Here is a 22,898-nt window from a genome sequence, read left to right as displayed (position 1 = left end):
GTGCGCGCATAGCTCGGTGTATGAAGATTTTGAAATAATTATAATAATAAGTGCGACGAGCGCGAGGGTTCAGACAGGATGGAGCAAACTCAATAGAGAGATGAGTTTCAGAGTTGACTGATTATCATTTCTCGTTTAATTTAATATTTTTCATTTCATTTCGTTTATTTGTTGTAATGAAAAGCGAGGGCGACGTTTTATGATTTTATTGTTATTGTTGTACGTGGAGAGACTTCAAACTATTATGTGCTTTACGGATCGTCTGTGATTATCGTAATTTCCCCCCAAAAAATATATTATGTTGCTGTTGAAATTTCTCACGTTTTTCATGATCAAGAAAACTGACATTTTAACTTTTCTTGAGATCCGCTTCTTCGTGATCATAAAAAGTAGACAAAATTCAACAGCCTGTAATTTTGGGAGAGATAATGATATCAAGATGATTTGAGAAGCACTTTACAGCTGGAGGTCTTTAGGTTTTAAGTATATTATAGTCACAAACTTGTGTGCTGTTGTTTCATCAAGATATATTATATACATGACAAATGGTGGATTATTTGCCTTATATTTCAATTGAATTTTTATATTGAAAAGTTAATTTTCTTAACCTAATAGCGTTTTAAAGAGGGAACTTCAGATTTCTGTTAATTTGTTAGCGAATGTACATTAATTACATCTATAAATGGTTGAAGCCAAAAGAACAGTCTTTATTTCGACATTAAATAAATTAAGAAAAAAGATCACATCACAATATGTCTATGTGCAAATTAAAAGGGAAAAATTCAAACGATATAAATCTTGTTTATGTGCAATTTTTTATTTAATATAACCCAACAAATTTTATAAAACGTTTATGCATTTGATATGATTTCTATTGTGAAGTTTCTCGACATACATAACGTAAAGAAAACATTGCATACATATGGAGTTTAGACGGTTTAAATGTACGAACTTCCCCTTTAATTTGCATATTGGCAGATTGCGATGTGATCTTTTTTCACAGAGTTATTTAACGTTGGAATAAAAGTGAAATTTTAGTTTTGACCGTTGATAAGGAATGAATGGTAGTACGAATTTTGTTAAGTAATGAATTAAATGTCAAAAGTATTTTTTAAAAGTATTTATTATATCCTTGATATAAATTTCTTTTTGATTTAAAATTCCATTGGTAGGTGAAGTTGGAAATTGAACTTTTCGTTTAACTCGATTATATCCTCAAGAAAACTGAGAGACAAAATTATGGTATTAATATTACTGAAAAACTAGAGACTTTAAGCTACAAATCACTTTTCGGACCGTCTCGATAACGTTATTTTTGCCGAAGTTACAGCTTGAAGTTTATTTATTTCTCAAGATACAGTAATAGAGAACATCAAATCCATTATTTAGTTTACGATCTCAATTCTTCGTTAAGGAAAGTGGCGGCTCGTAGCGGAGACTTTGGAACTAAATTGCAGTATGAAACAGAAATATAGGGTCTGACATTTAGACCCGTTATTTTTACAATTCGGTAACGAGTGTCGAATATAATTAGACCCACTATTTTAAAAATATTTAACGGGTCTAAAGATTACTAGATCCTGTTAATTTTAAAATATAATTAATGGGTCTAAAGGTTACTAGACTCAGTATATTTGAATGTAATAACGGGTCTAAAAAGTTGCTAAACTCTCGGTATTTTAAAAGCAAGATAATGGGTCTAGAGGTTAGACTCGTTATTTTAAAGATTAACTTGTCTAAAAATTATTCGAGACTTACCATTTTTGCGGATCAACACGCAAGTCTGAAGACAATTAGGCTTGTTATGTATTTAAAGGTAAATAATGAGTTAATTGTTACGAGTCAAGATTATTAGATCCATTACTTTTGCTCATGTTGCAAAGTAGTTTCAAAGTTTCCTCTATAAGTCGCTACCGTTCTTACCGACAAATCGAGGTAGTAGTGCAACTCAACATGCAGTCAGTTGTACTTTTATTTTCGAATATTACGTTTTAATAGCAAATGAAAAAGCTTTTAACTTTTCAAACAGTACAACTTAACAACTAGTCAGGCTTCCTTTTATTTTTAGATTTGCATATGAAAAATATGTTATTTTCAGGGATTCGAGCTAACAATATGTCGAACGCAATGTCCTTCGAAATATAGGTTTTTTACAATTCATTGCTGCATCCTGTGCGAGAGTGGCGTATTCACAATCACAATTAGAACGATCTGAAATGATCTTACTTGCTTTTTTCCTTCTTTTTCTCTTCAATTAGTACAGCGCATTTCATATCTTTTCTACACGTTGGCATTCCTGTAAAGTGCCGAGCAATAGCACGTTCACAACGATATCTCCGCATGGACTTTCTATAACTCCATGGTGCAACACGCCGACTCGCGTAACCCACAAGAAAACCGCACCTGACCATTATTATCATATAAATAAAGATTCAACCGTTTAGCACGTATTATCTGATCGAGCAACCGGACGGGGATCGATAGTCAATACGTGACAGATCAAGCAAAGGCGAATTGGTTAATAATGGGAAACGTATTAGCCGCTTCCGTACTACCTCCGATGCCGTATTTGCCACCACCGGGTCAGGATGCAACGCCGAGTTTAGAAAAGCAAGATCAATCTCAGGAGAAATCAACCGATGTGGATAACCCGGGAACCATTGAGGACCTGCACAAAAAATGCAAAGGTAATTCACAAAAGTGCTTGTCACATGCTTTCCGCACTCTTTTTCCATCTCCATCATTTTCTTTATCTCTCTCTCTTTAGTTACGTCCTGATTAATATATTTTACAATCGACTGTATGGTGATAGTACTATAGTTACTATCGCGCTAATTTTTCTCTTTCTTTCTTCTTAACCTTATTGTAAAGTTTAGGTATCAATCTTATATTGTTTTTTTGTTAATTTTATTATCTAATTTTCTCTTTAATGCAAATATTTTCATGTGTTTGTTGTAATAGTTCGATATATAAACTTTATGTGTGTATGTACAATTTTATTTTTAGAGAATCCTGTCCTATAGAACTGAAAAAAATGCTTTTCTTTCTCTTCCTTTTCTCTCCTTTTCATATATCTCTCTGCGAGCCAATTTTTGTGTATCTTTTGTTTCATCACAGAAAACTTTTTGATAGATTATTTGTTTGGCGATAAATAACTTATATATGATTTCTATTTGGGTATCAATAGTCTACTGTATTGTATGTTTCTATACTGGAGTGAAAAAGGGAGGAAAATATAATCAAATTGATGTTCTGAAAAAATATATGATGCAAACACAAAAGAATACGATCCGTGGGACTTGTATTGCTTTGTTGTTGTACTTTCTGACTATATTATAACTCACAGCGATTGACTAAATGTATATACTTATCTTGCAGATATATTTCCTATGAATTTCGAGGGTGCCAAGTTGGTAGTTAACAAAGGATTAAGCAACCACTTTCATATTTCGCACACTATTAACATGAGTTCTGTAGTGCATTCTGGTTACAGGTAAATTATCCAAAAAGACGTTTGCTGCTAATATTAAATATTTCACAATTTTAATTTATTGCGTTATTCTCGTGGTGTCTATTGCATCATTTTTATTTGTCCAAATTGCCAGATTTGGTGCAACTTATGTGGGTACAAAGCAGATATCACCTTCAGAGGCTTATCCTGTATTACTGGGTGATGTTGATCCCACTGGGAATCTCAATGCTAGTATTCTTCATCAACTTGGCACAAGATTGAAGGGTAAATTTGCAGCACAAGTACAAAGAAGTAAATACACTGCTGTGCAATTGACGACCGATTACCGGGGCGACAAGTTTACCTGTTCGGCTACGTTAGGCAATCCAGATGTCTTAAATTGCACTGGTAAGCTTGTAGAAAAAGATTAAAAATTATTCTGCATCTAAACTATCTCAATTTTGTCCCTTTTCACTGTTGCGAATGTATTTTCAGGTGTTCTTGTGTTGCATTATCTCCATGCCATAACTCCTTCACTAGCACTAGGCGGTGAACTTGCTTATCAACGTGGAGGTGGTATGCCAGGAGGACAAGTCGCGTTATTATCTCTCGCTGGCAGATATACTTATGGCAATTCAACAATCAGTGGGAGCATCAGTGTGTACTTTTATACCATTCTTAATATGATGATGTATCTCTTGCCAGTTTCTCTGCATAATTATTCTCCTTTCCAGGTCCATCCGCATGCCATCTGTGTTTCCATCAAAAAGCTAGTCAACAATTGCAGGTGGGCGTAGAGTTAGAAATCAATGAACGGATGCAAGAATCGTCGGCGACTCTTGCCTATCAAGTTGATTTACCAACAGCAGATTTAGTGTTTAGAGGTGTGTATTCATTAATAGGGATATATAGAAAGCTCTAACTCGTAAATATTATGGAAAAAGCATGTATATTCATTCGCCATGAATTGTATTGTGGCGATAGTTGACTTTCAAGGTCTTGGAGAATTTCTATTTCTGCCTTGGAGAGAGTTTATTCTGACAGAATGTAAGGATATGTCAAGACTTTTGTTATATATTCCAAATGATTCGGTTTGTCTCAAGCTGAACGTACGATGTAAATCCTTCCGAATGTTGAATTCTAATATTTGATTTTACAAATTGTTACAGGTAGTATAGACACGAATTGGGTGATAGGAGCGGTACTTGAAAAGAAGTTGCAACCATTGCCATTCTCGTTCGCCCTTAGCGGTATGATCAATCACTCCAAACAACAATTTAGATTGGGGTGCGGCCTAATTATCGGTTAAGACCGATACGTGTACGTGTGACTCGCGTGATAGACATTCGGGAGAAATCTGCGTCGTTTGGCTGTGTAGCCGAGCACAATTACGTAATTAGAATTTCCGAATGCTACATCAATTATTCCGACCTGAATGATTATTACGGCATAACGTCTAAGTTGGAGATGCAACATTGTGTGAAGTGATCGTGTTGGTTTAATTAAAAGTCAGGATTCCAGGACTGAGCATTTCTCTTGCTTTTAATACACTGTCAATATCTTTTCTTAGTATTGAGGTAATAGACTTTCATTTATCACGAAGGAACTGCACATTCGACTTCACTTTCACGACGATCTCGAGGATTTTATACATCAAATGTCTGTGTGCACAATTGTAATTGTCGTAGTAAGTTGAAACAAAGACTGTGGATTAAAGTCTTTTGATTTAGAAGAAGAATTAATTTAAAATTAATTATGTAAAACAATTCTCCCTTTTACTCGACATTTATAACAGTCTGTTACCGAGTAATAATATTCCTGTTACCCTTATTTTCCCGATGCTTTTATTCAGATATATTTTTAGAAGGAAAATGTAAATAACGTTGTAAAAATATCCACGATGTGCATCTTATTTATGCGCATACGCAAGGCAACATAATTGCTAACCATTTAGGGTACATGTATAATTTAGCACGAGTTACGGACGAAGATATAACGTCTTTGGGACATATTCGTGAAATTGAAGCACGCGGTAATATGAAATTCTTTTATTTTCCTCACGCATGACACTCTAATAACAATTAATAAGCCCCACAGCGGAAGAAAACATGCATACGTTACGTGTCGACGAAACGATGTAAAATTTTATATTTAAAAGAAATAATAGAGTAGAAAGACATAAACTGAGCTTTAAACAGTTGCGGCAGCACGATACAATTACATTCGACTCTACCCGATTGTACACGATTGTAAGTGTAAAGGAATAAAGTTATATGTTGTTGAACAAATTTTATGAACATATATAAGAGAAGGAAAGAAACACTTTTACGCGGCAAGCGATTGAAGAAAGACGCTTTGAGCGTTAAAAATCATCGCATTATTCGCGATTGAATTCCTGAGGAGTTGTAGCGCACAGTTGCAAGTTCGTTTCCCAGAGGAAACAATAAGCAATTAGCACGAGGATCGTTAAAAACAGTACACGTGTGCACATACGAATGTATGTGGACCATAAACATTCGAGTCCGCGAATGAATCGATATGTTCTCCGATCGAAGGTTATCGATCATATCGATCGATACTATTCGATACATTTTCAAAAAGCGAAATCTCGAAGTACAGTATCGTTTGAATCAATCGAAGACAGGAAACTTACGCAAGAGTAAACCAACGGAAACATGGTTGACGATTTTGTGAAATTTTATCGTTCCTCTCGTTGATATACAAAATATATCCAAAGTTTGAAGTTTCATGTCCTTGAGAGAAATTCACGCCGGCTGCTGGGTGAGTTTAGTCGAGATACATACGTGACATTCAATCAAAATTGAATACACCTGCATATGTATGTGTTTGACGCAGGTTACAATGGTTCGAGATGGATTTGAATGCTTACAGCGCACGGATATTGTCTTCGCACATGATAAAAACGCAAATACGTAAAATCGCACATCGAGCACACGAGTTGACGTAGATATCTATGAGAAATGAAATGTTCGCTACTGAATTCACGATACAACCTACTCAACTTTATTTCTTAACCACATAACCTATCCTTACTGCCGGATAAAAATGAATAACCTATACAGCGGAAATAATTGTAATATTGCTGCAACATTGCAATATTATATATAAATTATATAATTATATATTAATATTAATATTAATTATTATATAATTATATATAAATATATATTATTTAATTAATTAATTATTATATATTTATATATATATATATGTATGTAATAAAAAATATATATATGCAATATCGTAACGTTGCAACAATGTCTATGCGAATTAATTAGGTAATACGTACGACATATTACCTAATCGATTATTCCAATTTTGAAATATTCGCAGGTTTGAACATTTCCGCATTCGAGAGCCGACGAGATGAGCATTGATCCTTTCTCTTCCGAGGTATAGTTGTTGCATCACAATAATCATAATCGGCAAACGGCTCGAACAAACGAACGGATAAATGAATGAACGAATAATTGATCGATTGCAGGAACGGGCGAATGAATGGACAGACTTGTCCTTGACAGCCGAGTATCTGTAACCTGGCACTCTCGGAGCATTCACCGAGCCGCCTGGTTATGATTCAACTTGGCCTATCCTGTAAACAATCTTTCCTCCCTTTATGTATTACGACATAAGTTTCGATTCAACGGCACGTGCATTCAACGGCACGTTGGTATAAAATCAATCTTTTATATACACACGCACACGTACGCACATACAGAGAGAGAGAGAGAGAGAGAGAGAAAGAGAGAGAGAGAGAGAGAGAGAGAGAGAGAGAGAGGGAGAGAGTAGGAGAAAAAGAAACAGATCCCTTTATTTGTAAGAAACAAGACAAAAGAAGTTGGACAACGTCGGAAAAAAAGAGTTTCATGCTGCTTTAGAATTCTAAGTCCTCCTGGAGACAGTGGAAGAGTCCTTTTATGGAAAATGCTTTTACCTACTATAACGAGCGAGTCACACAGCATAGAATAAGATGAAACGTTTGGTTAGACGTCAATAGGCCTGAATATCTTAAAGCCGCCTGAGAGATCTTGTTTCTCTTTTGCCCTTTTCCTTTTTTCTTTCTTTTTTCAGTGTTATCATAATATTTAGTACAAGGGCTTGGAAAAAGAAATAAGTGTAGCCTCTCAGTCTAATCTGTCTAGAATTTATCCTTTAACTTTGTTTTGTGATTTTTAGAAAAAGATCTTGTTGAGAATCGCAAATCCTTAGGGTCTCGGGCACACATGCACACATACATACATGCACACCACACACACACACACACACACGTTTCACAGAATTACGCAAATCCATCCAGACACAGTCTTGCGCACAAGCGATGCTCGGTGCCGCGCGCGCGGACCGCAACCGCGAAAACCGCCTCGTCGGCTCGGGATAGGAGGAAGAAGGAGCACGGGGTTCGTCGGTTTAGCTGGCCCCCCCTCGCGCGCGCCGATAACGAAATCGCGCGGCGCGCGTTGTGAAAATACCCGTCGCGCGCAAGCGCGCTCGCGCTGCTACAGATGGCTGTAGAAGGTAGTATAGAAGCATGACGATGATAAAACACCGCGTGCGGTGACTTTGCCCCCTCATTCGTTCCCCCGGTATGATTCGCACAGAGGCCCCACTACCGCTTCCCCGATCCAGGGGGCACGAACCTTCCCTTCCTCCGTCTATCATTTTCCCTCTCCCCCTGGCTCTTTCTGTCTCTCGCGGTTCTCCCGTCTTGCTCTGCTCGCTTCCCCTCCTTTATTTATCCTCCTCCATTCTCCTCTGTCCTCGACTGCCTGCCTACATTCGCGCTGAACGGACTCGCGTATTTCTTTCTTTGTCATTCCGTCTCTCCTTTTCCCTCTCTCTCTCTCTCTCTCTCTCTCTCTCTCTCTCTTCTCTCACGCATTCTTTCTTCCTCTCTCTCTCTCTCTCTCTCTCTCTCTCTCTTTCTTTCTCTCTCTCTCTCTCTCTCGCGCGCGCGCGCGCGCGCTCCATAAACTTCGTATGTCCTCTATGTACATAATATACACGGACCTCGCTCCCGAACATAGAGCAGCAGCTAATGCGGGTTCTCGTATAACCAGCAAAGTCCGCAGTCTTCAATTTTCGTCTAGTCGTCGATCCGCGTGCATCATCGATTGATCCGGCTGCCCCGCATGCGCGACTCACCCCGCGGAAGCAACAGGTTCATTTGCGCCGGGGCGCAAACGCGATCGCAGCCGCGCTCTCTCGCGCATAAACGCAACAAGTGACCGTTCTCACAGCGCGGACGCCGCGAAGAATTGATCGTCTCCGGGCCGAAGGGGTGTCGTACGGCGCGCGACGAAGGAAGTGAGTGAACAGGACGCGAGTGTGCGGGTCACCAGAGCGAGAGGAGTCAGGTTACACGGGATGAAGAGGAGGAGGAGCGACGACGACGTGAAGCCAGCTACCAAGTACCGGCATCGGGAATACAGTGAGTTTTGTCTCCATTTTCTCTTTTTCTACTCGTTAACCGAGTCGAGGGTAGACGACGAGTCGACGACGCGGATGCGCGATGTCGATTTCGCGGTCGAACGGGGCCGAGAGCATCTTGCCGGGTTGACGAGATGCGATACCCACCGCTGTGACAGAAGCACCGGTGGGTGTTGTGTACACCTAGTGCGTGTCGCCAAAGCGCTCAACTGGGCCGGTGGTCCGCGACTTACTGGAGGCCAGGGTCCGCTTGTGGGGGATGTATATATGTTGGATATCAGAGTGATAACGTCGCCCCGAGTCTCGTGCGATAACGTCGTCGGTGTGTAAAGTACTACTAGCTGGTACAGCGATGGCTCGCAGTGCATGCATTCAGCCTTGTTGCATCCGCCTCGCGAAGGTTGACATTTTCGAGTGGTCGAATTCGAGCAAGAACGCGGCGGAGTGTCTCGCGCGAGGTCTGTCGCGAGAGCGTCCCGAGAGCGTCCCCGACACACCGCATATGCGGCGGTATGACGAATACGTGTTGAAGTAACGCGCGTGAGAAGAACGTACAGGTGAACGGGAGTTGCGCCGCGCCGACGTCTGTTATATGTACCTTTAAACTAGAAAATTATTAGATCATTATCAAAGTATTATTAGGTCAATCGGAAAGTTCCGTCCGTTTTCTAGCAAAACGTATGGCTTTATTTAAGAAACAAAATGAAAAAGTCACATCAATCAACGTATTGTCCATCGTTAGCGATGACTTTTTCCCATCTTCCGGTCAGCAAGCGAATTCCGCGGCGAAAGAATGAGACTTTTTGGAAAGAATGAGACATCTTTGGAGGCTTTCCAGTCAGAGACCCATTTTTCGACGTTTTCATAAGAATTGAAGCATTCCTCAGCAAGTGCGTGTGCCATCGACCGAAACAAGTAAGGTAGTCGAAAGGGGCACAGTTTGGTGAATAAGCCGCATGGGGTAACACTTCCCCAGCGAAGTGCTTCTAACGTTTCCTTCACAGATTTTGTGACGTGAGGCCGAGCGTTGTCATGAAGCAAAATCACTTTATGCTGTCTCGTTTCATATTCTCGTCGTTTTTCGTGCAACGCTCGGCTCCAAACGAATCATTTGTTCTCTGTGGAGATCCCCTGTGACTGTTTGGCCACTTTTCAACAGCTCATGGCACAGCACCCCTTCTGTATCCCACCAAATACAGAGCATTGCCTTCTTTCCGTGGATATTCCGCTTTGGTGTCGATGTTGAGGCTTGGCCGGGATCGCAAATAGTTTTCCGACGTTTGGGATTGTCAAAATAAATCTATTTTTCATCCCCAGTGATGACACGATGTGAAAACCCCTTTTTTTGTCGGCTAGCGAGCATAATTCCGCAGGTGGTTTTTCGCCTTTCACACTAGGTGTCTCTTGGCTTCAGTTCATATGGGACTCATTTGTCTTCCTTGTCAACCTTTCCTAAGGCTTTCAAACGATCGGAAATGACAGATTGAGCACAATTTAATGCTTCTGCAAGTTGCTTTTGGGTTTGACACGGGTCTTCGTCCAGCAATGCCTGCAATTCTTCGTCTTCGAATACTCTTGGCCGCCCAGAAAGCTCTTTGTTCTCTGCATCAAAATCACCAATTTTAAAGCGTCGAAAACATTCTCTGCATGTTTTATCGGAAGGAGCATTATCATCATAAACTTCTACAAGCATTCGATGAGCTTCAGCTGCAGTTTTCTTCCAATTGAAGCAAAAGATTAACTAACACTTGGCGCAAATGACGCTTATTTGGCTCAAATTTCGACATTTTCGATGCAGTGAAAAACAATGTTATTGATGTAAACGTATACTTTTATGTACTGAATGTTATTGACAGATGTCAAGACAAACTATTAAACTTCGTTTAGACACATTACAGATTAACGACAGTTTTAGCTATAGCCACTTGTCGCGCTAAACGGACGGAACTTTCCGATTTACCTAATATTAATTCATTCGGAGCGTGAGAGACCATTAGTGTCCAGGGTGTTCCGGAATTCTCCAGGAAATATATAGTCGAACATATAGTTTGTCGGAAAATATATTATTTTCTGGAAAGTATATAGCCCATTTTCGGAAATTTCGAGATATTCCACTGTATTTAGAAAGTACTTTTGCTTCCTCTCTCTTCTGTATCTTCGAGATATATTTTTAAAAATAAAACGATCGACAAAAAACGGAGGAATGATGACGGAGGAAAAAAGGAAAGTGAACTCTAGGAGTTTGGTTGAACGGGAGGGGGTGAAATATTCTGTCGGAATATTGCTTACTCATTTGAAATGGCGAATCGCCGGTTAAGTCGTCGACAACGTTACATAAATGTTTATGTAAAACGTTTAAGCGGAGATGCGGTTATCTCTATAAATTTTAAGTCGGTTTCGCTTATTATTGCACAATTCAACGTGAATAATTTGGTTGAGCGATATGTTTAATTAACTTTGTCTTTAATCAGTCGAAGCTTTTCGGGCATTAGTTGCTCCGGCTTACTTGAAATTTATCATACAGACGAATTAATTAGAAAATTATGTGTTATTGAAATTTTTATTCGGTATCTAAATTACTTACACGTCACTTTGTTATTCCGAAGAAAAGAATTTTTCCTTGAAGAATATTTAGTGGTCAGTGAGCTTCGGCGTCAATAGCTAATATTTATAAATTAATAATTCGGTAATTTGACAAATTTAATCTCTGCGTTTACTTTGATGTTTTACTGCAGCGTCTTTGCGTCTTTTCCGGTCCTTCGGAAAAGAAAGTTCAGTTGGCGCTGATATTTGCTGAATTTGTTGTAAGGACGACACTATAGAAAGTCATTTCGCCTTTTTAGCTCGCTTTTTAGCTCGCTACAAGAGCGTATAGTTTTCCATACTTTGCTCATCCTTCGACCGTTTGAATTTTATCGGTTCGATCGCCAGGGTCGCCATTATTTCTATTTAAACACTTGTTCGCTGCGTCATGTGCCTCCTGAGTCACTTGCGGCGCGTATTATTTTGACATCTAAAGACGAGCTACCTTCTTCGACCATCTTTCAACCTCGAAGAGGCCAGATGTTTTTGGATCGTCCCGTCAATTTACTTATCTGTTCGGAGGAGAAGATGGGTATACCCAAATAATAAGAAAGAATGGACTCTGCTGTTAGAGGAACAATTGATAACAATCGCGATCTGTATTTTTTTGTACTTTGAAAAAAAAGACCGATGCATTTCTTCGGTTTGCCCTCGCATAAAATATTAGAATTTGCAAATATTTCCAAGTGACATATCTTGATCATATTATTATATATATTACATCTTTTCAATTACTAATTCAAATATTTTCAATTTCCAAGTGACATGTGTCTTGGCTATATTATTATACATTATATCCTTTTAATTACTACATTGCACTCTTTATATTATATTGCAGATATTATATTGCACAGATTAAATTGTGATAATTTATGTGAGATATCGGTATGAGAAAACGCGGCTTCATCTTCGAGACGACTCGGATATCGTCACAACGAACGACTCCGCGCACTTCGATCGCTCGTCAAGTCGGGATCTTATGATTCACGTATGCTGCTATACAAATGGACCGTTTGCTTTTAATAGCACGATATAATGAGACAAACTTCACAGCCCGCTTGTTCCCGAGCTGACAAAACTTACCGGCTACCGTCGATGACACTTTCTTCGTTCGTTAATTTTTAGTTCGCACCGATTTTACGAACGCGCGTGTATACAGATTTTCGCTGCTCGAATACGGATTTGGATGATTTTTCATAGACGTTCATTAAGCGTCGTTGCAAATATATTTGGACTCATTCGCCTCGATAATAAATATGTAATATTTATAATATGAAAAAGAGAGGGGAAGAGACGCGCTCCGAAAAATGTTATCGCGTCGAGTCAGGCGGTTTCGTATCCATTTCGTAACTATCTTTACGTAAATACGACGAAAGTGCAAGATGTCAGGTCGTGTATGCGAGATGTTTTTACAGTTTTGGTCAGACGATAAAAGTAAAAAGCAAAAAGGCGCTTCTTTTCCACTAGAACGCGGCTCTCTCTCTCTCTCTCTCTCTCTCCCTCCCTCTCCCCCTCCCTCCCTCTCCCCCTCCCTCCCTCCCTCCCTCCCTCCCTCCCTCCCTCCCTCTCTCTCTTTCTCTCTGCTATTTTTCTTTCTGACTTTCTCATTTCAACTTTTACTTATTGCAAGTCTTCTTAAAGATCGTCACCGATCGAAAGTATACGACAAAATTAAATAGGCTCGCGCGATAAGAGACGCAAATTTCATCGTAGCGAAGAGCTAATTATTCGGTTGCCAATAAAGGTTTTTTTCCTTTTTTTCTCTTTTCCAGTCCGACCGAAGAAATTCGGAATCGCGGTCAGAATCGCGTCGCGTAGCGAAACCGACGCGACGCGCCGGCACATTAATTATGCGCGATGCTGCTTTTCTATCGCGACATTTTGAATAAGAGAAAAAAATTATTAGCATGAAATTTGCCTGCTGTCAAGTGACGCAATCGTACGTGCGTTATTTGCACGAAGAAATTCCGGAGCACATGCATAAAATATCAGAGACGACATGCGTTAAGCGATTCACGATTTTTATACTTGGCCAACGCGAAATATTTATAACGAAATTTATGGCCTTTTCTTCCCGAGAGAGAGAGAGAGAGAGAGAGAGAGAGAGAGAGAGAGAGAGAGAGAGAGGGAGAGAGGGAGAGAGGGAGAGAGACGTAGGGGCGCGCGCAATCTCTCGTCGATCTCTCGTCGCGCGTAATACTCGAAAATCACCACGATTTCGTCAAACCGATCACGCGTATCAAAGGAGATTGTGAGTGGACGATGATCAAAAATGATATCAGTTAACCTCGCGTACGCGTATTTATCGCGTCGACTGGTCGTATTAAAAAACTCGTTCTATAGATTAGCTTTATCATCTGCAATCAACGCAAGCTAATTATCTCGATGGAGTCGTCGGGACGGAGGGCTAGGGGGAGAGAGGAGCTAGGGGGTCGGGCTGGCCGAGAGTTGTGCCGAGTTACGACGCAACTTCGATCAAATCCGATCGGTCCGGAGTGTTTAAAGTTTTCGAGTTCCGCCTTGGTACAAACAGCCGTTGTCGTGGAAAAGTTCGGAGGCGATCGCAATCGTTATCATTGCCTATCGAGCTGCTTCTTTCCTTTTTTCTCTCCCCCCCCTCTCTCTCTCTCTCTCTCTCTTTTCTTTTCGTCGAAGGCCTCGATCCGCCGTACAGTCGAGTACTTGTGCCTACGTTAGGTTCAGCTCTGAGGTCACGGTAGCGCACAAGTCAGGGTTCATGTAAACCGATGTACATTAAATCATCTTTCTCTCTCTCTCTCTCTCTCTCTCTCTCTTCTTCCCCCCTTTCTCTCTCTTTTTCTGTCTCTATCGCGTCATATCGATAGTAGTAACTGCCGTCATCCGCCGCTCGTCGTCTTCGTTGACCGATCGCTGATCGGTTGAAATCGTGCCGCCAATGATTGAAGCGATGGTGTCGATTACGATGAATTAAAATTAACGGGAGGAAAATTAAATTTTCTCGCCGTGCGATTACCTCTCTCGAGCTGTGGCGACAGTGTGCCGCGTAAAATTTTCCTAAAAAATATCTCCTTCTCGAGGAATTATTTCCGACGCAAGACTGTTGGACGCGGGGATTAGTCCGGGGTTCAAGTTATGACGTCGTATGCGTCCTGCGATCGCATGGCTATAATGAATGCCACTCGATAACGAAGCCCGTTCTTCGTTAATAGCCGCCAGTCGATTTCGTGGCTGACTTTATGCGATCCTCGGATTGCGTCGATGCGTTGTGGTGCTAGTAGAGATTCTAGGTACTCTTGATGCGCTCGGAAGCGGAGAAATCGTGGCTGGGATCGTGGAATTTTCGCGTCGCGATTATTATAAACGGTGGAAACGTGTGGCGTGTTGGTTTATAATACGGCGGCAAGAGTAACGGGGAGAGAGATGCGGATGCAGCGCGGCAACCACATCCGCGCGCGCTAAATTAAACAATCGTGAAGGCGCGTGCGCGCTTGTCGCTGACGAAATTTAACGTTTATAATCGTGAGTCCGCGCGTGAGAGACCATCGCGAATGTATTCCGGCGTACTTTTACGGTCACGTAATTGATAACGACGCCACGTAGAGAGACGCGACGTGGAAACGAAGCCACGCGTTTTCTCCTTCTCTTTTCTCTCCTCTCTATTTTTTTTTCCGCTTTTTCAAACGGACTCACGCTGAACGAACGAACGAACGTCCGACCGGCGAACGAAGCGGCGATCCGCGAGCATATCGCGCGATAAAACGTTTTAATTATAGCATAAGTATATTATTAATCTTCCGAGAGATGTGCTACGTAACACTGATTCAGATACTACCGACATAAACAGCAGCGTTTCTTCGTGTATTCTCTCCCCCTCCCCCTCTCCCTCCGCTCTCTCTCTCTCTCTCTCTCTCTCTCTCTCTCTCTCTCTCTCTCTCTCTCTCGCTCCCGTGCACGATAAGGATTCTTCATCGACCGATAAAATTCCTCTCTCGACTAGACAACATCGTTACCGCCCGGATCAGCATACATTACCGTGTCATACATCGGTCCTTATCGCCGCGACGACCACGACGCGTTTATCGCTCGCTTCTTCGATTCGTGACATTTGCACATTTTCGCGTACGCAGTATCGTCTACGGGGACACTGACAGGGGCGGTATCTCGCGCAATTACCGAATAGTTAATACGGCATCGCTCGCGTGTGTCCACGTGTCTCTCTTCCTTTCTCTATCGTAATTACGCGCGCGCGCGCGAGTTATCGTGGTGTCATGTCGTCGTATGCACAGATTATATTCCCGCGCGAAAGTAAGTCAATCTAATAATAAGAATAACAATCTAATAATAATAATCTAACAATAATATAATTGTGCGTAGCCGACAACCGCAATTGATGATTCACGTCACGCTGTCGATAGAGCCCGCGTTTGCCGCTATTGCTTCCTCGTGGACGAGGGGCGGCCGGTCGCCGTCGGCGTCGTCCGCATCGTGCATGCGATATTATTATAACTTGCGCGCGCGATACTAGTCGCACCGACGGGAACGATTAGCTCGCGTTAACAATGAAAACATTTCCATCTGTGCGTTAACCCTGGATAAAATGTGGTTCTTAGCTGTGTTGTCGGCAACGGCGCATAGAATTTATGCCATAAAATTAGCATCATTGGTCTTGATTGTTTTATATATCGCACTTGATCGTACGTGTCTACTGCATAATTAATTATATAATTGCGACAATATTTTACGGTCGTCAATATCTGATGTCCAGCTCTTGCGGAGAACTCGTAAATTTTGCAACTGGTCGCGGCGATTGTTCGTCGCAGCGAACAATGAACAATGCTCTCTCGCACACTCGGTGGCGCGTAGGTCTGAATGGTTTATTAGGATTGATATTATCGTAATAATCGAGGCATTTGAGAGATCGCAGAGGTGGGAAGGAGAGATCCGCAGATAGAAGGAGGACAGTGCGTTACGGATGCTTCGTATTGGCCGCGCCACGGTGGAGGGCGGATGGCCTATTATGAGGAATCAAGCTCCCCCTGTTAGCTCGCTCCGCCTTCGGTAAATTTGCTTTACCTTAATGGGCTTTGATACCTTTATCGTATTAATACACTTTGCAAGTTATCCCATCTCGCGCATATGGCAAATGGCGCAAATACGCGTTGCGCGTCACGATTTTCTTTTTGACTTTTCCTCGCATAACTTGGCGTTTGCTCGCGATTCGATTATTACGTCCACATTATTAATTTCTAGAGATGTGCGAACTATTCGAATTCGAATCGAATCGAATCGAATCTAATGTAATTCGATTCGATTCGAATCCGAATCCCTATGATTCGAATCCGAATAATTCGAAAATCTCGAATCGCGAAGATTGAAATACGAATCAAATATATTAGCGTTTGTGCGTATCAGTTATAAAACGGGCCATCTGGGCCTGTATATTTGAACCCTTAACTTATTTTTAATTAATTATTAATTAATAATGTTTAATTGCCGTAATTAACCTAACTTATAATTAATAACTTAATTATAAATTACTATAAATATTTAAATATTTTATTTTAAGATATTTTATTTTAAGATAATATTACAATATTAATATTCCTTTTCATATTAAAATCTTCCATCATTATTTGCACGTTTAATATTCATGTTAAATTTTTTAATGGTTCGATTCGATTTGATTCGAATTCGAATGAAATTTCATAGATTCGATTCGATTCGAATCCGAATTTAAAAAACGAGATTCGATTCGATTCGATTCGACATAAAAATTCGTGATTCGCACATCTCTATTAATTTCACATCGTTCCTACGCATCGTTCGTGCACGCATCGCTGCGATGCCATCGCGAATCCTCACGATCATTCTGCGCCGTTCGTCGGTTGCCTGACGAATTTCTATGGACGATTTCTATGATACGACATATTTTCACACTTGTCAAAATATTTTAGTGTTTGTCCTTGGTTCGTCCCAGTTATTCCCATCTGCCTCTTATCACACAGCCATGAATTATGTTCAGTTTTGTCTGGTGGTTCTCGATGCTCCTCGGTCGTTGATGTTCTGATATTTGTATTGGAGAACCGCTGCTTATTGGCCAATAAGCAACCAAACACGAAGTTGTTATAACGGCTCAAGAAAATAGTGACATGACTACGTAACTCGTACAATGAGTTGACATTCTGCTAATGACATTCCAAAGACCAAAAGTTACCTGCTGTGACGAAGAATAAGAATTCTAAAGGTTTCTTCGATAATGCTTGCGTTCGGTCCGGGAAATTTTTGAGAAAGACCTAACGTTATTGGTTGTCACGAATATGTCTTCTTGAGAAACCTTGTCTTTCTTTTTATTCCTTTTTTTATTTTTTAACGTTTTATTTTTTAAAGAATATACCTAGTCAATAATTCATAGTAGAACATGTTCTTTTATTTCCCCGCTTTCTCTTCGTCCAGCTTTCGCATATTGAAACATAACTTGTCGAATTATTGTCTACTATAGTGCACTTTCACGTTGTTTTGTATTTTTTTTATGATTATGCTTTTCGATTTGATGGCAGCCTGCAAGGTCCACTCAAAGAGGAGTGAAACTATATCGCATTAAATTGAAATAACAGCTTCGTGAAGCACGCGGGGGATAGAGATTGACGTTTTACGAGGAGTTAATTATTATTTCGATAGCTTCGCCTCTTAGTGCGTAGTCGCCTGCGGTATATTCGTTATTTAGTTCAAGGAATCAAGTTACCATATGGAAATTTGACATTCGTGTCTCGTTACGTAAGGGCAGTTAATGCGAGCGAAACGTCGCCGACAAATTGCGTGTCGGGAATAACCTGATGCGAATTTATTTTGTCGTTCTGTACTTTAACGGCGCCACGTTACGACCGTCGCGAACGAGAAGGGAGAAAAAAAGAATCCCATGGCTGTCTGCACCTTGAGAAAAACATAGGAACTAGCTTCCGTTTCTTTTCTCGATCTTGTTTTATATAATTATTCTGAGCTTACGCGCGCGGGAAATATATCAAGAGGCACTTAAGCGAGTAGCAACAACATATAAATCACACAATATCTTCGTTGAAACCATTAGTACTGGGATACTTTTATGGCGAAGAGAAATGGAGGTTGCTCCGCAGACGCAAGTAGTCGCGTCGCCGTTACGTCATTTAAAGCCGGTGGTAGCTATTGTTTTCAAGTTTCCTGAAACGACTCGCAGCGTGCAGTTCGTGCAAGTACAAAACACGCCGGGCTGTCGTATTCAACGATGCAATGCTCGCCGGGTGTGTACCGGGTGTCTCGCCGGAAAGCCACGCACGCGACGACGGGTGATTATTCCGACAAGTACGAACACGTCTGTTTAAAAAACTACGCCGTGTTTAAGAAAATTTCGCTGAAAATCCGATCGCATCGTGCAAGCACTTCACATTTCTCCCCCGCGTGCTTTTTCTTTCCTCTCCGCGAGAATTTTGTGCGCGGAAAGTTGTGCGTAGGTGAAACTCGCTCGGCTGACTCGATGTAAAACAAGCGACGCTTTTCGCTTCAAGGCTGCCGCATTTAACTGCCTGCACGCTTTACGCGCGTAATCGAGCTACGGTGGAACATTCCATAAACATTTATTAGCACGAATCGCGGCCATTCCGCATGGAGTCCGCTATGAAAGAACCGCTATTAAATTCGCGAATCTTCGAGTCTGCGGTAAATTCCGGTGAAAGCGGAAATCAATGTAGTAAAGAGGATATCGCGTACGATATTTTTTCGTTTGTGCGATTTTATGGACGCGTGCGTTTGATATTGAAACGGAGTAATTAAACAGCAGAAGTTCATCATGAAAATCTACGGGAAAATTTTCCCTCTCTTTCTCTTCCTCTCTCTCTCTCTCTTTCTCTCTCTCTCTCTCTCTCTCTCTCTCTCGCTCCCCCCCTCTCTCTCTCTCTCTCTCTCTCTCTCTCTCTCACTCACTCACATATTGCTTGCTCCCTCGCACGGAGGGAACAGAGTTGCACTCGAAATTACGGCGCTTACGATTGACGATAAACAAGTATTTCGCAACGTGGGTCAAGGCGATGGCATAGCAAAATAAGAAGAAGTGTGCGCGACTGTAGATCGTTCCATTTCTAACGAAGTATTATATAACATATTTCATCACAAATGATTATAAAGGGCTGATAAAAGCCAGACGCAATATGCTATAAAAATTTAATGTGAAATTTAACTACAGTACGCGTTAGATGTTGCAATGTTGAAACAAAAATTAAATAGACATGCGTGATTACATACACATATCTGTGAAGCGGCGATAGTAATAACGATGATCAAGATCACACAATTCAAACGCAAATATTAATATCTTGGAAAGTCTATTTAAGATTGTAAGACGGAGATTATGTCGAGACAGGCTGTATCACTCTACGAATTTATGTCCCATTGATCCCTCCTCTCTCTGTCTTGTTATACAAAGCATTTCGGATACAAAATTTCTTGTGTGAAACGGTTTTCTGTTTAATACAATTAATCCCATGATATTGATAATAAAGCATCAATAATCTTTCACGACAGAGATATTGCTGCCATAGATTCTCTTGTGCTCTTTGAAACGAGTTCTCAATAAGTGACATGTTTGTCCATTGCAATTTTTGCATTTAATATATTACATACTATATTGTTGTTGTGAGTTGTAGAGAACGGGTCTTTGTGAGCTTTAATTAAGCAATTACATATTTCACATTAAGTCTGGCTCTCATTGGCTTTTTTTGTGACCATTCGATTGAATACCATTGGAACCATAATCTCTGACTTTAATTTTTATTTGCTGATCCATCACATTCACATTCGTCACATGTTCTACTCGACGATCGCTGTCGCGTATTTTCCCGGAAAAAATTTCATCAACCGCAGTCAGATATTAACGGTATCGCGAAGGAATGTCGACATCTTCGTCGGGGGGGGCAAAGATCCCTACATGTCCAACTCTTCACTGGGCGTTTACATCATCATTCGCATTTTACCCTCCGCGACGAAACGAAGGAAAAGAGGGAGGGGAAGGAAATCTCCGCGGTTTTCCTTCGCGTCGTAGCACAACGAGACCGCCGTCCGGCGTGCTTTTACACACACACGGCAATTTCACCGGGAAACAAATCGGCGGCACAATTCCGAGGCACGTCGTCCCTCGCTTTCGCAATCGCGTTCGTGCCCGCGAAGCCACGTCTGTGCATCTCCCGTGCACTTTCCGTTCACCTCGAGAAAGAGAGAAAGAGAGATCCGCGATTTTCGCCGGCCGCCGGCAGCTTCCTCCTCAGCTTCCCCGTGGAAGACATCGGCGTCCGTCGGCCGCGCCGATCCGCTCGGACGGAAGCGAATAAAAACGAATGACAAAGGAGGAAGAGACACGGACACTTTTGCAAAACGACGGTCGTCGCACTGTGTCGTCGGCGATTCCCGCGACGACTGATTTCACGAAATACCGAGCGCGTGATAACGCACATACACGGCACGAAACGCCCCGGCCGTCGATATCTGCCACTGCTGGCCATTGGCATTTGTATCTTGCCGTCGACGTGCCGTGCGAAATGGTGGGTGGCTCTCTATCGCGCGCGGGCTGCCGCGACGCGCGCGATACGATTTATCTCACGATATATGCCGCTGCCTGACGAAAGCTGGCTCCGAGAAGCGCGCGCGTTTATTAAGCAGCAGCAGCAGCCACGCACGACTCTCGGCACAGTGTCGGCCGACGAGTCCTCCGGTCGCGCCATAGACATAAGTATTGTACGTATAAGCGTGATGCATACGAAAAGAAAGATGTAAGATGAGTTGCCTTTTCTCTCTTACACCGTCGTAGTAGGTAGAGCCTGCGCAATATGGTACTTAAATAATTAGCGCAGACGACGCTAATGTGATATAACAGTTAAAAAATCACAATTGGCATTTAATTGCGGACACATTATAACATATACTGAAAGCTGATAGAATGTTTCCTCCAAAAATAACATCTGAAATCTTAAGAGAAAAAACATAAAAACGCATCGCACAATTTTTGATCGTGTATTTTGTAGCGCAATAGGGGAAACGACGAACGACGGCGCGAGGAGATGAGGAGAAGTGCTCCTCACTTCTCCGGCATTGAAAAGAGAAAGAAACTCATCTTATATCTTTTGTCTTTCATTCGTATGCATCAACGCTCATACAATGGAGATGCTCAGTCCTATACTTACTATGTCTATGGGTCGCCGCGCCCTTCGGGACGGGACGACCTGTCGATTTGTTGGAATAAAAAGAAGAAAAGATCTCGCGCGCGAGGTCACACGCCGGAGTCAGCCATCGGTTGCTGATCCCTTTCGCTTTCTCCTGCAGCACGGCACAGAGAGGGCACGGTACAAGTGCGTGCACGTGCGCGGTAACTTTGAATATCTCGCGAGTCTGTTAATACACGCGAGATTTGATTCTCATTACTACGGCGAGTGATACGTCCGGTAGCCGGCAGCCGCCATCGCGCTGCTGTATCGTGCCCGTTGCGTCGCATATTATTGTATCGGTGATTTACAGAGGAATAAAAGCGGCCGCTAGTTAGCCCTTGGCCGCGGAGGTCGCCTTTGTGCGATCGCGATCGCGTGTTTTCTATAACTGCATGGAGCCCGGAGAGCGCGAGGAGTGCATATCGCGGCGCAGTATACGCGATTACGGACGTATCGCGAATGCGTATCGAGGCTTTAGTGAGAAGTTAATGAGAGGAGCAGAAAACGGGCGCTTGCCCAATTCTTTCAGAGAGCCACCCTCTCGCCATGTGTCACGTCGGCCGCGTGACGGGAGGAATGCTCAATTCGTGAATGCGACTTTAAGATTTCGCGGAATTGGCGCAACAATTCCGCCAGGCTCGGGAGGTGATTCGTTATTTTCCAGACCCGACGATCGAGAGCTCGTCGCGACTACGAGTCGCGCAAAACCGTCGGACTTGTGACGACAGCGGCTGCCCGATGAGGTTCGCATAGATGTCGGCTATTATGATTTAGATAAGAATCTCTTCGGGTTCCGATACCTGACACGAGCTCTCATGCTGATCCCCATTCTTTGTTTGTGCCGTGCGTGTATGCGCACGAGTAAACGTCATTCCTCGTTCCTTTATTATTCGGGAGTCTCGGGACGCCGATTGTCCTCACTGCAATTTCCTTCAACGTGATGAACGCGCTATTCGTTTTTTATACCTGCTGCAATCCACAGGCGAGTACATTGAAGTAGAAATTTTTCAAACAGAGAAAGTTTTCCTTTGACGGCTTTGATGTCGAGGGAATATTTGAGAAAAGGTTTCGGTCGGAGTTCTGTACTTGTACTATGGAATTCTACTCCGAATGCATACACATTTTGTAACAAATGCCCTTAAGTGTACGAAAGCTTATCTTATCTAAAACATTTATCTCTCGCTCAAATATTTAGTTTATCTTGATATATT

The 22,898-nt window shown here is 41.8% G+C and overlaps 2 protein-coding genes across 4 annotated transcripts in view; both read left to right on the top strand.

Annotated features, from left to right (window-relative positions):
* Positions 1 to 2,187: 2,187 nt before the first annotated feature.
* Positions 2,188 to 5,735, top strand: LOC105188095 (Translocase of outer membrane 40). Its single transcript, XM_011149372.3, has 6 exons — positions 2,188 to 2,687; positions 3,379 to 3,493; positions 3,606 to 3,859; positions 3,947 to 4,108; positions 4,186 to 4,335; positions 4,621 to 5,735. Exons 1-6 carry the CDS (start codon positions 2,525 to 2,527, stop codon positions 4,758 to 4,760), a joined length of 984 nt encoding a protein of 327 aa, XP_011147674.1. The 5' UTR covers positions 2,188 to 2,524; the 3' UTR covers positions 4,761 to 5,735.
* A 2,715-nt stretch (positions 5,736 to 8,450) lies between these two features.
* Positions 8,451 to 22,898, top strand: part of LOC105188096 (box A-binding factor) — a 59,628-nt gene continuing 45,180 nt past the window's right edge. For 2 of the 3 annotated variants that reach the window (XM_011149373.3, XM_025298804.1), the window contains exon 1: positions 8,452 to 8,900. In XM_011149373.3, coding sequence (XP_011147675.2) covers positions 8,837 to 8,900 — 64 coding nt within the window. In that variant the 5' untranslated portion in view covers positions 8,452 to 8,836. Of the gene's footprint in view, positions 8,901 to 22,898 lie in introns of all 3 variants that reach the window. The other variant, XM_025298801.1, reaches the window with a different exon arrangement.

The sequence above is a fragment of the Harpegnathos saltator genome, unplaced genomic scaffold, assembly GCF_003227715.2.
Source record: "Harpegnathos saltator strain DR-91 unplaced genomic scaffold, Hsal_v8.6 scaffold103, whole genome shotgun sequence".
Classification (NCBI taxonomy): Eukaryota; Metazoa; Arthropoda; class Insecta; order Hymenoptera; family Formicidae; genus Harpegnathos; species Harpegnathos saltator.
This window is presented reverse-complemented; position numbering and strand designations above follow the sequence as displayed.